Source organism: Corythoichthys intestinalis, chromosome 22 (genome assembly GCF_030265065.1).
Source record: "Corythoichthys intestinalis isolate RoL2023-P3 chromosome 22, ASM3026506v1, whole genome shotgun sequence".
NCBI classification, from domain to species: domain Eukaryota; kingdom Metazoa; phylum Chordata; class Actinopteri; order Syngnathiformes; family Syngnathidae; genus Corythoichthys; species Corythoichthys intestinalis.
The window spans coordinates 35,063,239-35,080,165 of NC_080416.1; the positions used below are offsets into that span (position 1 = coordinate 35,063,239).

The 16,927-nt window shown below is 39.6% G+C and overlaps 1 protein-coding gene across 1 annotated transcript in view; it reads right to left on the reverse strand.

The window, feature by feature from the left end:
- si:ch211-188c16.1 (uncharacterized protein LOC562677 homolog) overlaps positions 1-9,915 on the reverse strand; it is a 62,642-nt gene extending 52,727 nt beyond the window's left edge. Inside the window, exon 1 of the mRNA XM_057827530.1 lies at positions 9,772-9,915. Coding sequence (XP_057683513.1) covers positions 9,772-9,795 — 24 coding nt within the window. The 5' untranslated portion in view covers positions 9,796-9,915. The remainder of the gene's footprint in view (positions 1-9,771) is intronic.
- Between the last annotated feature and the right edge of the window lie 7,012 nt (positions 9,916-16,927).

Below are 16,927 nucleotides of genomic sequence, written 5' to 3' on the forward strand. Positions count from 1 at the left end.
ATGTACTTGGATTCCATTGACGCTTATGTAAGTTGATACCATTGACGTCCATGGACGTCCAAAATTTTTCCCATTCATTTTCAATGGGAATTTTTTTTTTTTCCCCAAATCAACAGAAAATGACTAGATATCAATAGGACGTTTCCCCCAAATGTGCCCGATTGCATTGCTGCTTATGGAGGGTGATGCCATTGACGTCCAGGGACGTCCAAACTTCCCATTCATTCCCAATGGCATTTCTTCATGTTTGTTCATTCTATTGATGCCAATGTACTTGGATTCCATTGACGCTTATGTAAGTTGATACCATTGACGTCCATGGACGTCCAAAATTTTTCCCATTCATTTTCAATGGGAATTTTTTTTTTTTCCCCAAATCAACAGAAAATGACTAGATATCAATAGGACGTTTCCCCCAAATGTCCCCGATTGCATTGCCGCTTATGGAGGGTGATGCCATTGACGTCCATGGACGTCCAAACTTCCCATTAATTTCCAATGGCATTTCTTCATGTTTGTTCATTCTATTGATGCCAATGTACTTGGATTCCATTGACGCTTATGTAAGTTGATACCATTGACGTCCATGGACGTCCAAAATTTTTCCCATTCATTTTCAATGGGAATTTTTTTATTTTCCACAAATCAACAGAAAATGACTAGATATCAATAGGACGTGTCCCCCAAATGTCTCCGATTGCATTAACAATTATGAAGGGTGCCGCCATTGACGTCCATGGACGTCCAATTCTCCAGTTCATTTCTAATGGCTTTTTGTTTTGTGCCAATGACTGGTATTATGATCCATTCTATTGATAGACCTGAGTGGGGCTAAGATCTGTATCTCCACAGAGGAAAGACCAAGGTGTGTAATTTCTCCCGAAATTGCAGTTTCTAGTTATTATTATTATTATTTATTCATCTTATTCTCCGCGTTTTTTTGAGCCAACGCACAGCCCAAACCGTAGCCCCGATCGGCACCGTTCAAGTATCGGCATGACCGGAATTATCGCGTGACGATGGGAATTTTTCAAAACGCCACGAAAAATTTTCCGTTTGCCCGTAAACGGCAATTTTCCGAAAAAAAAAAAAAGTTTAAAAATGTATCTAGTCCTACAATTTTTGACCAAATCACATAATTTGGGTATCAAAAATTCCGGGACGGTGAGGGGCATAAAAGTTGTATACAGAATTTGGAAAAAATTTACGGTTCCCCGGAAATTTGCCAAAAACTCTCCCATTCATTTCTAATGGGAAAAGTTCCCTTTCACTTCAATGGGATTTCAATGGAATTTACATTGCATTGATGCCATTGACGGCCATGCATGTCGAATCTATTGATGCCAATGTACTTGGATTCAATTGGCTATATGGATGTCGATGCCATTGACGGCCATGGACGTCCAAAATTTTTCCCATTCATTTTCAATGGGGAAAAAACTACATTTCCCCAAATCAACAGAAAATGACCAGATATCAATAGGACGTGTCCCCCAAACTTCCCCAATTCCATTTACGCTTATGGAGGGTGATGCCAATGACGTCCATGGACGTCCAAAATTTTACCCATTCATTTTCAATGGGAATTTTTTTTTTTTCCCCAAATCAACAGAAAATGACTAGATATCATTAGGACGTGTCCCCCAAATGTCCCCGATTGCATTGCCGCTTATGGAGGGTAATGCCATTGACGTCCATGGACGTCCAAAATTTTACCCATTCATTTTCAATGGGAATTTTTTTTTTTCCCCAAATCAACAGAAAATGACTAGATATCAATAGGACGTGTCCCCCAAATGTCCCCAATTGCATTTCTGCTTATGGAGGGTGATGCCATTGACGTCCAGGGACGTCCAAACTTCCCATTTATTCCAATGGCATTTCTTCATGTTTGTTCATTCTATTGATGCCAATGTACTTAGATTCCATTGACGCTTATGTAAGTTGATACCATTGACGTCCATAGACGTCCAAAATTTTTCCCATTCATTTTCAATGGGAAATTTTTTTTTTTCCCCAAATCAACAGAAAATGACTAGATATCATTAGGACGTGTCCCCCAAATGTCCCCGATTGCATTGCCGCTTATGGAGGGTGATGCCATTGACGTTCATGGACGTCCAAACTTCCCATTAAATCCCAATGGCATTTCTTCATGTTTGTTCATTCTATTGATGCCAATGTACTTGGATTCCATTGACGCTTATGTAAGTTGATACCATTGACGTCCATGGACGTCCAAAATTTTTCCCATTCATTTTCAATGGGAATTTTTTTTTTTTCCCCAAATCAACAGAAAATGACTAGATATCAATAGGACGTGTCCCCCAAATGTCCCCGATTGCATTGCCTCTTATGGAGGGTGATGCCATTGACGGCCACGGACGTCCAAACTTCCCATTCATTTCCAATGGCATTTCTTCATGTTTGTTCATTCTATTGATGCCAATGTACTTGGATTCCATTGACGCTTATGTAAGTTGATACCATTGACGTCCATGGACGTCCAAAATTTTTCCCATTCATTTTCAATGGGAATTTTTTTTTTTTCCCCAAATCAACAGAAAATGACTAGATATCAATAGGACGTGTCCCCCAAATGTCCCCGATTGGATTGCCGCTTATGGAGGGTGATGCCATTGACGGCCATGGACGTCCAATTCTCCCAATCTTTTCTAATGGCTTTTACTTTGTTTAGTGCCATTGACTGGCATTATGGTCCATTCTATTGATAGACCTGAGTGGGGCTAAGATCTGTATCTCCACAGAGGAAAGACCAAGGTGTGTAATTTCTCCCGAAATTGCAGTTTCTAGTTGATGTCTACTATTTCGCTTAAAAAAAAAAAAAAAATTATTCATTCACATTTTAAACGTTTAAACAAATTATGTCACACTGAAAAAAGTGGCGTCTGTAAAAAAGTCATGGATATCTACCTATCTATTGCTTGATTGTATTTTTTTTGTTACTATCACATTTTCTCCAAAATGTTAGATGATAAATAATCTATCAAAACAAAGAAAAAAAAAAAAAAAAAGTGTAAAAGGGTAAATATATGAAAAACAAAATCTCGACCACTCCTTGATGTCTGCGATTTCTGCATCGCAACCCTTGTTATATTACCATGTTTCACCTGTAAAATGAAATAAAAAATCCAGCTGTGGCCATTCAAAGCTATGTCTCAGTGATACATGCTCCAACAACAACAACAACAAAAATGCCCTCTTGGTTCAAAAAATTTTCTTCCCCCAGAAAATTGAGATTTTAAGCTTTCCAATGATATATATCACACATGCATATCAGATAATTTTGAAAGTTGGCTAAATTGAGGGTCTCAGAGCAGAACTTCAAGTCACCTGAGTGTTTTCCACCATATATCTATTTGTTAGGGGTGTAACGGTACACAAAAATCTCGGTTCGGTACGTACCTCGGTTTTGAGGTCACGGTTCGGTTCATTTTCGGCACAGTAAGAAAACAAAATGCAAAATATAAATGTGCTAGTTGTTTATTACACACCTTTCAACAATAGGAACATTAGCCTATACAAAGCTAGAATCCTGCTCAAAAAGTAGCGGGTATTTAAAGATAATCCAACAACAATTTGCCTTTCAGACCCCGCGTATTGGTCAGCTTTCTTTCTGAAAGAAAGAAGAAAAAAGAATTCCTGTGCTAAAGAGAAAAGCAATCCCAATGACATTGATTTTAACATGTATTTTACAAACGAAATGCCTCAATGAATCTTTTTTTTCTTCTTATGAACGGTTTTCAAAAGCTTTATTGGTGGATTTTCTTAAGTTAAAGCGCCACACAGAAATTAATCAATTTAATTGTGTAAGCAGGATCTGTGTATTATTGTTATTATTTATTTACAGGTGTTTTCGCTCATTTCAATTTATTTTATTTAAATGGGCTATTATTTTATTATGTGTTTCTATTTTACAAATGTGATGTAGTATTCATTTATATTCTATATTTTATGTTGTATAACTTTAGTTCCTATGTGAATATTAGTTGCTACTTGTTTTGTTGTGGTAGGAGGGTTTTGTATTGAACACGGGGCCGTGTTGGTTATTATTATAGCAGAGAAGACTGCAGCAAATCATCAAAGACAAGTTAACTGCTTCCCGATCTACCACTCAAGAGATCTGATGGACTCAAAAAGTGGGTTACGATTGCATATTAGTTTGAAAATCGACCGGATCCACCGTATTTTTACACGAGTGACTTCCGGTTTGCCGACCCTAGCTACCGGTAGTAGTATTGACGCAGGAGGGTCGTGTCTCGCATCAAATAATAAACTGCCGTTCTTTTCGCGTGCGTCGTGTTGAGCCGCTTCTGGGACACGTCTAACACGCGGCCGCACTGCGACTGATGTGCATTGGCTGATTGACTTTAACGCCCGCGTTTCACTGCGTTCTCGCGGCGGCCACGTTGTTGCGCCGTTGACGTCTCTGGGTTATACTGTCCTACCGTGTTGGTGCTCATTATAGTAGAGAAGATGGAGTAAATATAATCTACACAAAGAAACTGTAACCCGATCGAGTCACAGCCTGGAAAAGTAAGGGTTACATTACGTCGGTACGCCTCCGTTCCGAACCGAGCACCACGTACCGAAACGGTTCAATACAAATACATGTACCGTTATATATATATATATATATATATATATTATTTATTTATTTTTTTTTAACGTAAATTTACTGAAAATTAAGTTAACGGTGCAAAAATATGACTCCAGTGCAAATAATTATATTCCAATTCCATTATCACATCCATAATTAGGGCTGCAGCAACTAATAAAATAGTTGACAACTAATTTGATCATAGATTTTTTTCCGGCAGCTATTAGCAGTCCCATTTGTGTGTAAAGTGGCTGCACGCGAGCGCCAGTGATTCGAGTAAGCGAGCGTTAACTGCTGCAACGGCTGCTGAATTAATAATATTACGAAGTGTTGACTTATGTAGTGTTGTTAGGTCCAGTGTGCCTCCGTCAGAGGTGAGTAAATGAAGCCAGTTGTATTGTTTGTATTCTTTGTATTTCATTTTAGGGCCAATGTCCACATGTCTCTGACTGTTGCCGTGACAACGCTTTGTTCGCCATTAAAAGGAAGTATATTTCTTCATGGACTTAGGCAGCTCATAGAGCCACAAAATTTGGCACATTTGCTTGAATTGGGTCAATTAGAAGATTCATTTTGGTTTTGAATAAGGGCGAGTCTACACTGCTCAGTAGCGCTTCCCTTTTTGTAAGACCCTCTTCAATAGGGATTTTTTTCACCTAGGTGTGTGAATGGATTTCTTATCTCAGGATGTACAAAAACATTTCTGTCAACCATGCCCACAACTCAAAAGAGGTTCCACACACAGAAACAAGAGGCCAGAACAGGTTAGTTTCTCATGAGATGATAAGAGGGGGGCAATCTGCCACTACTCTGAGCTGCGCGCCATCAGAGTTGCGCCAAACTACGAGGGCCCGTTTGGTCCTGCTTGCAGGCCTAGTTATTATTATGCTTTTCATTTCACCCCCTCCACTTTTTACCTTTTTAAAATCAGATGGATTTAATGTAGTTATTGAATGCAAATGCACTGTAGCTTTAGCCTAATAGCATATTTGATCATTTTTGGAAAAATGGAAAAACAATGTTTTGATATTTCGAGTTCTCATTGGCTTATAACAGAGAGAGTGAGGCAGGATGACGCAGCAGTGGTAGGACAGTAACATCACGCAGAGGTTTTAGCAAACAAGTATTAAAAAATGACTTGGGCAATTACACTATTCGGCAAACTATAAGTCCACACAAATCAAAATTTGTTACGCGTGGCAGGGCAGGATGTGTACATAAAAGGTAAAAAAGGAAGCATACTTCCACTTATGCACTTTTATTGCACAAAAAATAAATCCAGCTTTGACCAATCGTCACTCAGGAGTACAACGGGCCACGCACACGCTCTCACAAAAGAAGAAGAAAACGAACATAAAGAGGCGCCACCGTGTGGTGGATGTCGTAAGGAACAAAGAAGAACACATAGGTCCCATTACATAGTTGCCTGGCACGGCCAGACTGTTCTCCCTGTATTTTTCAAACACTGAGAGAAAAGTCTGGGAACCAGCCCATTAACGGCCTCTCGAGCAGGTACAAAATCAATCGACAAATCAGATTTGTTTATTTGCGTGACGTGTTCTTAACGAGCAACGTCACTCTTGCGCGTCGGAAGTCGTCTCCACAACAACACAGGTGGTGAACAGGAGAGCCGAGAATATCTTCCAATCCACGGTAAAATCGGTTTTAAATGACCAAAAACACATCGACACGAGTCATTGACAACAGTCTGTCTCGCGCTAGCCATGTTGAATAAACTCCGCTCTCCTCGTATGTTTACTTCAGCGCGCAAGTCCCTCGTCCTGCCCTCGTCATTTTACTAACGTCAGGTCTGCCCGTCGCTAATTGGTCCACTCCCCTGTCTGTTTGCTGTGGCTTGCTCCGCCCTGGAAATTGTATCCGCTGAATGGTGGCCGGACTCAATAGCTGCAACAGCGGTGAGTCTGGTGTACCAGGCAAATTACATAGTCCCCCTGATGTTAAAAAGGTTGCCCACAGCTGTACACAGCTTTAGATGAATAATAAAACAGCTAAACAGCATCCTATAGACCCTACCCACGTGACGTCACAACTCCTTCCTCCTGACTGGTGCCGCCCACTTGTCCGTCAACACATCATGTTTCCCTGTTACGGCTACGTACATTCCTCCTATTTATGACGTGTTTTTCTGCTCGTTAACATTAATAATCAAAATGGTGAAGGCGTGTGTGGCGGTCGGTTGCAATAGCAGAGAAGATAGACGGAGAAGACGGAGAGACTTGAAGTTCTACCGGATTCCGAGAGACCCGGAGAGAAGAGAGCGAGATGGGCTGCTGCAATTCGACGAGAAAACTGGGCTTCAAACGATTACCACAGATTATGTAGTAGTCATTCTATATCTGGTAAGATGCATTTAATATATATTTAGAGGGTTTTGGGCTGACAACCACAATTGAGATCATTGCTAGGCTAATCGCCGACAACATACACGTATGTATGTAGTGAGAGTGCTATCGCTAAACCATATGAACATTAAAAGCCCTAACTCCATTGACAAACGACATGAAATACATTAGACTTGACAGTGGATGTTAGCAATAACAAAAGATTTTGAATTGAAAATTTCGTAACTCACCTTTCCAAGCACAAGATAGATTCCTGCCGAATTTTCGTGGACGAGGACCTGTTTCACCCAACCAGCAACGAAGTATTTATAAGCCTCCAAGCTCTTAAAGTTTTTCAAACTTTCGTGAGAATAGGCGGATTTTGTGTGGACAAGATAGTTGTACATATCAGGGTTGCTAGCAGATGTCAGGCAAATACGGCGGAGACAGCGGGTCGAAAAACATCGATTTAGGCATCAAATATGGATCTGGCGAATGGATAAACTGAAGCTTTTCCACATAACGCCTTTTATGCAACGCATCAAGTGAGTTTACGGCATCCGAAAGCACCGAGTCTTCCATGAAATGCATTATAAATTGTTCGATCAATTGAGACCATTGATAATACAGACACAAAATGACGGACAAGGGGGCGGAACCATACAGCGAGCACGTGATTTTGTGACGTCGGTGGGTGGGGTCTATACATAGACAACTGTAAAGGCTGAAAGGCCCATTAGGCAAAGACCACATGAAAAATAAAAATAAATGCACAATGAATTTTTTTCTCTTTGAACTGTAAAAGCATGGAAACATGAACCTCGATTATGACAACAAACATGAGCAAATATGGTAACCAAATCAACACATGCCAAACAAAGAAGAGTCGCACAATACATTTTTTTTTAAATTCACATATGGCTGAGCCAAATGTGGAATATATTAGTGAGGAAAAAGCGGCATGGAAAATAAACAAATGAATGCATATTTTTGTAATCTCAGATCAGAATACACAAATCTGTTCAAGTGATCATGTGGGACATTTAGCCAGAGAAGGGCAGTATCATTGAATGGATGATTAAGGGAGAAAGGTGGGTTTTTTTTTTCTATTCATGGGAGGGGTCGACTTGGGACATTTTTAATAAGTAGCCATGGAAAATTTGAAACCCAAGACCAAAAAGGTGCTGCTTTTTTTCTCCCCCTGCGTTTAACCCAGGGTTGCCAACAGTACTTTGAAAAACGGAATTGTCCAGTATTCAGACAGAAATGTACGCATCCCTTATTAAGCTCACGAAGGATGCACTTTGTCCCCTATTATCATGAAAATAGTATTTTATTTGTAGAACGAACGAATACAGTACTGGTATGGTACTTTTCAAGAATACATAGAAGAGCGCATTCCCCCTCCACTCCTGCTTTCTGACTAATGAGCTGATCGAACAGTGTATGGCAGATAACAGGTGTGAGTAAAGCTCGACTAAAATCTTGTTCAAAATGATGCTCATTTCAAATCAAATTTATTTCTATAGCCCTTTACAAAAAACGGAAAGGTCCTCAAAGTGCTTTGCAACAACTACAAACATGGTTTATGATAAATAAAATGTACTATACTATGACATTAGGAAATAAAATTTAAAAAACTCAACGCGATAACAGTCAAACCAGCAATAAAACAGATAAAATCCGAAAACTCTTTAGAAATAAAACCATGCTACCCTAGTCTGGGGGAAAAGTGAGCCTAAAAAAGTGTGTCTATAACCGGGATTTTAAAAGGCATAGATTTGTAATGTTGCCGATTTCAGGGGGTAGGCTATTCCACAACCTGGGGGCAGCAACCGCAAAAGATCCGTCTCCCCACTGTTTAAGTTTCGACCTCGGAACTTGCAAAAGTAGCTGGCCGGTAGAACGAAGAGCAGAGGTACAGAGGGTTAAGATCGCAGATAAATAAGAAGGAGCCAGGCCATTTGTTTTCTTGTTCTTCTCTGTGTGCTGTATTTTCACTGTTAGTATTATATTTTTATGTTCTATCAATTTGGTTTGCATTTCCACATTATATTTGGAGTGATCATTTGAGAAACTTGCTGAGGGGACTTTGAACGCACCTAAATTGTTTAAAAAAAAATAAAAAATAAAAAAAGCCCACACAAAAAGGCTCAGGACCTTAAGGGTTCAATTATACCGTTTTAAATTTAGCATGACAGATGTTAATTATATTCTAGTACTTTTTGTATTAAAAATGCATTGCTGATAATTATTTTTCGTGTTCTTATATCACTCAAATATGTACCTAATTCAGTTTTGAGTAAAAGTATTATAATTAAAAAAAACTTTTTTCACATCCGAAAGAAATATTAAAGGGTGAAGGTTATCGGGCCGGCTGGCTCTACCAATCAGGTGTCCTTAATTTTTTTTTTTTTTCAGGGAGTTGGCAACCGTAGTTTAAACTGATGACTCAAATTACAACTTCCGATATAGAATGCTCTTTATTAATGTTATTTTTAAAATATCTTACTATTTCATGCCATAATGTATTAAAATCATTTTAATCAAAAACTCAAATTTAATTACAACTCTACTGGGGAAAATGCAGTTCAAATAACAGTAACAAACAACAGATGAGTTGAGAAAACTCACAACTAAATTTGATGGCATGTCCCCGTTTCGCTATGTCTTGTCCAGAAAGTCATAGCTCATATGCATATTGAAATGAATCATAATTGGAATTTTCACTGCAGCACGAGTTCAACTTTTGCCAAAGTTGGCAAGCATTTTGAAAATAACAATTAGAAAATAAACGCTATTCCTTACCTCCTCCATTGTCTTTGGTTTCATTCATCAATGTTCAGATTTGCGCATTTGAAACGGAGCTTGAACAAGAGCTGCTTTCGTTGTCTGGGGTTTCCTCGACACTTTCTGCTCATCACTGACGATGCTAATGCAAACCATTTACAACACCTGCGCAGCAGTGCGCATGCGTGACCCACGTCACTGGATAGGCAGTACAGACAGCGTGATTGAACCTAAATATGGTGGCCTAAACTTTATTCTGAGTCGCAGCTATGATGTAGATTGTAGACAAATTGGCAGGAAAGGTCTTTCTGTTTCACAAACAAGTATTATCAGCATGGTCCATGATCTACAAACATAACTTCTCACCACATACACACATAATCTGGAATAACAGGACAATTATTTATACAAATCATTATTCTTGGACAATTGGGTGCAAAATCAAATCATTTTTGTGTCCCAACTTTTTAATAGCAACGGGCACCTTATTTCTTATGCAAAGTTTTTGGATAATTTTCAGTTAGACCTCAGCAATATGCAATTGTTTATGGTGCAATTCCTTCAGGTATGATTATGTTGTGCAGAAATGTAAACTTGCCATTATAAAGTTTATCTCCTCCAAATATACTAGACTCGAGTGTGTTAAAAATGTGTTTGCTACATAACAAAGATTGGAATAGATATGTTCAATCGCTTTTTCAGAATCAACTTAGATCCCCACCGTATATGTTAAATATTTTGGAATCAATTTGTTGGAGATATCATTTGGTCTAAGGTATGAACTATCACCAACATGTTCCTGTTGACTAATAAGGTAAAAGACGTCTCTTTCAAAATTATTCATAGATACTATCCTGCTAACCACTATATGAAGAAATTCAAGCGAGACATTGATACAGATTGTTCGTTCTGTGGAAATCATCCAGAGACAGTTCAGCACCTTTTCTGGGCCTGCTCTTTTTCCAATAAATTTTGGAAAGATTTTTGCAGGTTCATTGTCAGGAATCTACGCGTGTACTTCATACTCAAATGGGAAAATGTCATTTTATGTTTCGATAAAACACTCAGAAATGAAAATGTTTTTATTAATAATCTATTCATTTTGTTATCTATATATACAGTATATATACATATATATTTTTGTGATTGACATTTACTTTTTGTCACTGAAAATCACAAATGGAAAAACGGTGAGAATTTTTGTCATTAACTTTTCTTTTTCTCATTTTCAATATCAAAACACAGGTAAGTGAAAATGCCTGAAGTGTTAATATTTTGTGTGGCCACCATTATTTTCCACCACAACTTCTCTCTCCTGGACATAGAGTTTCATCAGAGCTTCACAGGCTGCCACTGGAATCCTCTTTCACGGAGCTGGCAGATATAGGAGACCTTATGTTCCTCCAGATGTATTCAATACGGTTTTATGTCTCGGGACGTGCTTGGCCAGTCCATCACATTTACCCTCGGCCTCTTTCAAAAGGCAGTGGACATCTTGGAGGTGTGATGGGATCAGTATCACGTTGAAACATTGTCCTGCGGCCTAATTTCCGCATGGAGGAAATTAGCACTGTGCTTACAATATAGTGCATTTATTTGGCAGCAACAATGATATGATACATTAGTTAATGATAGCTTTGATCTTGGAGAATAGAATAGAATAGAAAGCATCCAGTCAATGTCATGGCCTGCAAATAGCTCAGATCTCAAGCCTATTGAAAACGTGGTGGAAATTGAAAAGAAAAAAAAAAGGTCAACAGCAAGGCTCCGACCTGCAAGGATGATCTGACAACTGCCATCAAAGAGAGTTGGCACCAAATTGATGAAGAATACTCATCAAGTCCATGCCTCAGAGACTGTGAGCTGTCATAAAAGTCAGAAGTGGTGCTACTAAATAGTAGAGATGTGTTTTTAATGATTGTTATTTCTTTCTCATGATTCCATATTTTTTTCCTCAGAATGGAGTGATTCCATACATACAGTATATTTCCCTGCACTTGCTCTATAAAAGTAACATTTACTCAGTGGCGGTCCTGGCTACTTTCGTGCCCTGGGCGAACCACCCCAGTAGGCCCCCCCCCACCCCCACCACCCACCGACATCCAAACTATATAATAAGATTGCGTCCACTGGCAGGTTTCAGTGACGTTCTCCGCTGATCTATTGTGCGGCCTGCAGCGCTGAAAACTCTCTCGCAGCTGCTGCGGCTGGTGCTTGCAGGGATGCACAACACTTTTTCTTGCCAACTTGGAAAGTTTTGGGTATATATTTGTTGCATTCGACGACGCCGACACAGTTTCTTGATGCATCTTCCAAGATCAATGGAAATTCTTTCCACACCTCACTCCTACCGGTGCATTCTTGCCTCTTCCATTCGCCCGTCTTCAGTTTGTTTTTAACTTCTCGCTGCTCCATATTGAAAAAGAAGTACCACGAGGATGAGCAGTTGTGGAGTTGTGTACACGCGCAAGGCGCCAGAACAGGAGAAAGTGAAAAAGAGGGTGGTGCCTCGGCCGAGCGCAAGTGCTACAGCGGGAGGACAAGAAGAAAAAGCGGGCGGCGCCGCAATACAGAGAGCCTGCTCTCTATTTTTTTTTTTTTAAATAATTTATTAGTCCGGCACTGCGGCCCGACCCGAACGTGAATGCTTAACATTTTGGGCCCAAGATCTAACCTCTACTTCTGACACACACGACTCTCAGCAGCAGTTGACATGATAGTAAGGGGCGCCCTCGCACCCACTCTACTAACTTGACGTGGAAATGATCGGTATTAGTCTAGAAAACTAGCGGATTTTTATTTATTTATTTTTTTTCTCGAGGGCGCTTGTGCGCCCCCAAATAGATTGCGCCCTGGGCGGTCGCCCACATTGCCCATAGCAAAAACCGCCAGTGAATTTACTGACCACCACAAAGTTTTTTTATTCATTTCTTTTAGTGTTTCTGAATGCTTAAGACTTGCACTTTTGAACTAATTCATCACTTTTTCCAGCTATTTATCGGAGTTTGTTCTACATGATAAAATGTCTGAATAAGTGCTCGTCCGAGACTGGTGATTCCATACTTTTTGCTAGGGGTTCTACAATGAAACTGTGGAGCATATCCCTTTACGGTGCAGGACAAGTAAAAATCTCAAAAGTGACTTGCAAGTATAAAAGTGTTAAATCCAAATAAATATAAAATGCGTATGATGTAGTCCTATGTTCAGAAAGTGCAAATAATCAAGGTAGCAGCAGTTGACGGTGAAGGTATCGGAATATTGCACGTTAATATTGCACACAAAGTTTTGCACATAAAATATATGTGAATAGAAATGAAGTAGCAGCAATTGACAGTGCAGGCACTAAATATTGTACGTTAATATTTGCACGTAAGTAGTATTCCACATTTTGCATGTAAATGAATATTGGACATTGGGTGACGTGGTGTTACATACGGCAGTTCAGTCCAATGTAGTGGGTAGGAAAGTGGGTTGGGGCTGAACCACAGATAAGCATTCCCTTCCAGGAGGAAAAGGTTGCCAAGGCCCCAAGATAAAGTTTTGACAGCCACTGCACTCCAGTCCAGTGATGTCCCATCCGTCCAATTTTCCTCGCCTTTTTTGGCCTCTGTCACGCCAAGTTGCCCATCCAAGTTTAGTGGGCCTCCTTCCAATGGAGGTGGTCAAGCGGTTGACCCCAATACCCTGGTCAGACATTGCATCCAGCTTGCGGTACGGCTCGCCCATCTGAATGCCAGCAGTCCTAGCAGAGCTTTCCACCAATTTGGACAGCTCATCCAATTTAGAGTGCGTCGTGTAGCAGTCGGCCAGGGTTCCACCAACGCCAATCTGTGTGAATCCCACGAGTCCAACCAGATAGGCATCTTCCACATCCTCAATGTTAAGACGTACCGATTCCACAGGCACACACCATCTTCCACTCACCGCAGAAATCCATCGTGTACCCAGCCGGAAAAGTAGCGCCGGGCTCTCTTTTCCCTGCTTTCTTTGTCGAGAAAATATGGTCAAGTACGCTGAAGGACCATGTGAACCAGATAATGGATCATTTCAAATCCATTTTTTGTAATTGCTGATCGGTCAGAGGCTGCTTAAGTTCTGATTAACGCCTTGTATATAAAGTATACATATATATAATCTAAACATATATAAATGGAAGTTTGCGTGTTTCTGTGTGCGTGTCTGTATTTGTTACCTGAGAAACCCTGAACGGCTCGACCGATTTTCTTGAAATTTTAAGCATTTGCACTATAAGTGTCTGCAACTGTTCTTAGGTAAGTTTTGTATCGAAGTGCCCCCAATAAGTATCGAAAATAGATCATCGAAAAAATGGGGTTGCAGAAGCAAACCAGATTTGACAGAAAGACATCATTAGTGTTTCTCAGAAGTTGCAGAACTTTCAATAGTGCAGAAAATCGAAAAAATCCCCAAATCGATATATTCCGATTACTCCCAAACCATGTAGGATTTTAACGAAATTTTGTTGTTGGGGTCATTGAAAGTAGCCATGGAATTTTTTACAACAGAGCGCCCCCAAAGGGAGCGACAAATTGACAATCGATAAACCTTTTATAGCACTACTTTTAAATGTGTTATTGGAATGTACGTCACCGTGCACTGGAGTACAAGTCGGATTCTCCAGAATTAAATCGGCACCTTTAAAACAACTCAAGTCGCTGACGTACGTTGAAGTTGCAAAGTAACGTATAACATATTATTTCCAAATTCTTCTATTTAGTGTACAACCATTAATAAACAAATACACACCTTTAGATTTTTTTTCTGCTTATTTAGATGACTCCGCTAACTGCTAACTCTCCCAGGGATGAATTAACAATTAATAATAATGAATTGTTAACTCTTTGTATTACATCAGAGGACCTTTGTCAATCTAAAGTCAAGCCCTTTATAATGAATGAACTTTCAAACAAATACTAGTGCTGTCAAATTTATCGCGTTAACGAGCGGTAATTGATTTTAATTAATCACGTTAAAATATTTGACACATTTAACGCATGCGCGGAATGACACGCTCATGCATTGCCTCAAACAGATTACAATGACGCACTTGAGAGCTAAGAGGCAGAGAAAGATGTCCTGTTTTGTGCTTTTTCTTAACAAAGGACACACGCGACGTGCTGGCTTTTTGTTTCTTTATTAGCACATTCAGCTTCAACATTAACAAAGCTTACGGCTCTCGGCAGGCCGTAACTTACAGGCCGTAACTTAACTCACTCCTGCATCATGACAGCATTGGCGCCGCGTGCACTCCAGGGGCCTCGGATAATTCTATTAACATATTAACATTCTATTAACATTACAAAAGGCGAGTGGACGCAGGTGTTCATTGGACCGCGCAGTTTACTGGCATAAGCGTCGGTAACTCCTTCACAACAAACATAGGTATCATTTAGTGAAAGCACAACAAAAATAATCTCTAAAAAAAAATTGTGTTCACAAACAGAAAAGCGCTTCAATCTGCATTAATGAGGCCCTATTCTCACACAGTTGAACAACCGTGCAAAGAGAACTACCATTCCCAATCAAAATAATACTCAGACTTTGGTCAAACTCTATTCAAACATTTCATTTAGTTCAACAAATACACTGGATGGCACTATTTAATCACAATATACAAACTATCAGAGGTCGCATACGTTGTGAAGCCAGCACTCAAATGAGCGTGATGGACCAGTAAACGGGGAACTACGGTTTCAGTCGAGGGACAAAACACACTATTTGGCTTGATTTCTAAGTTAATTTAAAACTCGCCATCAACACCTTGTGGTGTATTTCAATCACTACCTTACGTAGTTACACTGTGGGAGAACGGCAGGGAGCCCATGTGACGTCCCGCTCGGCGATGTCAACAATGGCGAGCTACTAGTTTATTTTTTGATTGAAAATTTTACAAATTTGATTAAAACGAAAACATTAGTATAACTTGTACTAACATTTATCTCTTAAGAACTAAAAGTCTTTCTATCCGTGGATCCCTTTACCAGAAAGAATGTTAATAATGTAAATGCCATCTTGTGGATTTATTGTTATAATAAACAAATACAGTACTTATGTACAGTATGTTGAGTTTTATATCCGTCTTGTGTCTTATCTTTCCATTCCAACAATAATTTACAGAAAAATATGGCATATTTTAGAGATGGATTGAATTGTGATTAAATACGATTAATTAATTTTTAGGCCGTGATTAACTCGATCAAAAATTTTAATCGTTTGACAGCCCTACTATGTTTTTATTACGAGTCGACTGGGTTATTTTAATGAACCCTTGCATTTTGGAGTCGGGCAGTCATCAGCTGCTCACCAAATGGTGCCCGAAAGATGAATGATTCTGGGGCTTCCCTCCACTGGCTCCCTGTGCATTTTAGAGTCCATTTTATCATTTGCTTGTTTTTCAATCTTTAAACAGCCCACCACCCACCTCTCCAAGCATCTCCATCCCCATACTCCAGCTCTGTGCCTCAGGCCGGCTGATCGGCGAGGTACGTAGCTAGTTCCTCGCGGAAGCTGAGAGGGGATAGAGCTTTTCGCTCTGCGGCCTAAAGCTTTGGAATAGTCTGCCTTTTAGCATTAGACAAGCCCCTTCGCTGTCCTATTTTTTATTCCTCAGCCTTTAACACGGAATGAAACTCAGCTCTTTTAGTGCTCATTTGTTTAACTCCATTTTCACTTTTAATGTTTTATGTTCACTGTACAGCACTTTGTATTCAGCTGCTGTTTTTAAAGTGCTCTTCTGAATAAAGTTGAGCGAACCCAAATATATACTACATGTACACGAACCCAATTTTTCCCATCCCTTTCTCAACAAAGTTACACACAGAAACACTGATTCCTAGCTGTCACTATTGAAATCAATCTAGGATGATAGAATTATAGACATAAATAACATACACAGATCTTTTAGCCACTGTCAAAATGAGACTTTCAACTACAATTGTGTGGTGTCGGTATAAAAATAATGAGCACCGGTTTGAAACCAAATGGAACTCTACTTGACAGTTAGTAAAAATGAACAGGACACAGTAGCTCATAGGCTACATGTATAGCAATTACTCACAAAATAGAAAACTTCTTCCTCCTGTCTTTTACTCTCGACTGATTGCCACCTCGTTCTACACTCAAGGAACACAAAAAATTGCTTCAAAGAAGACAGACA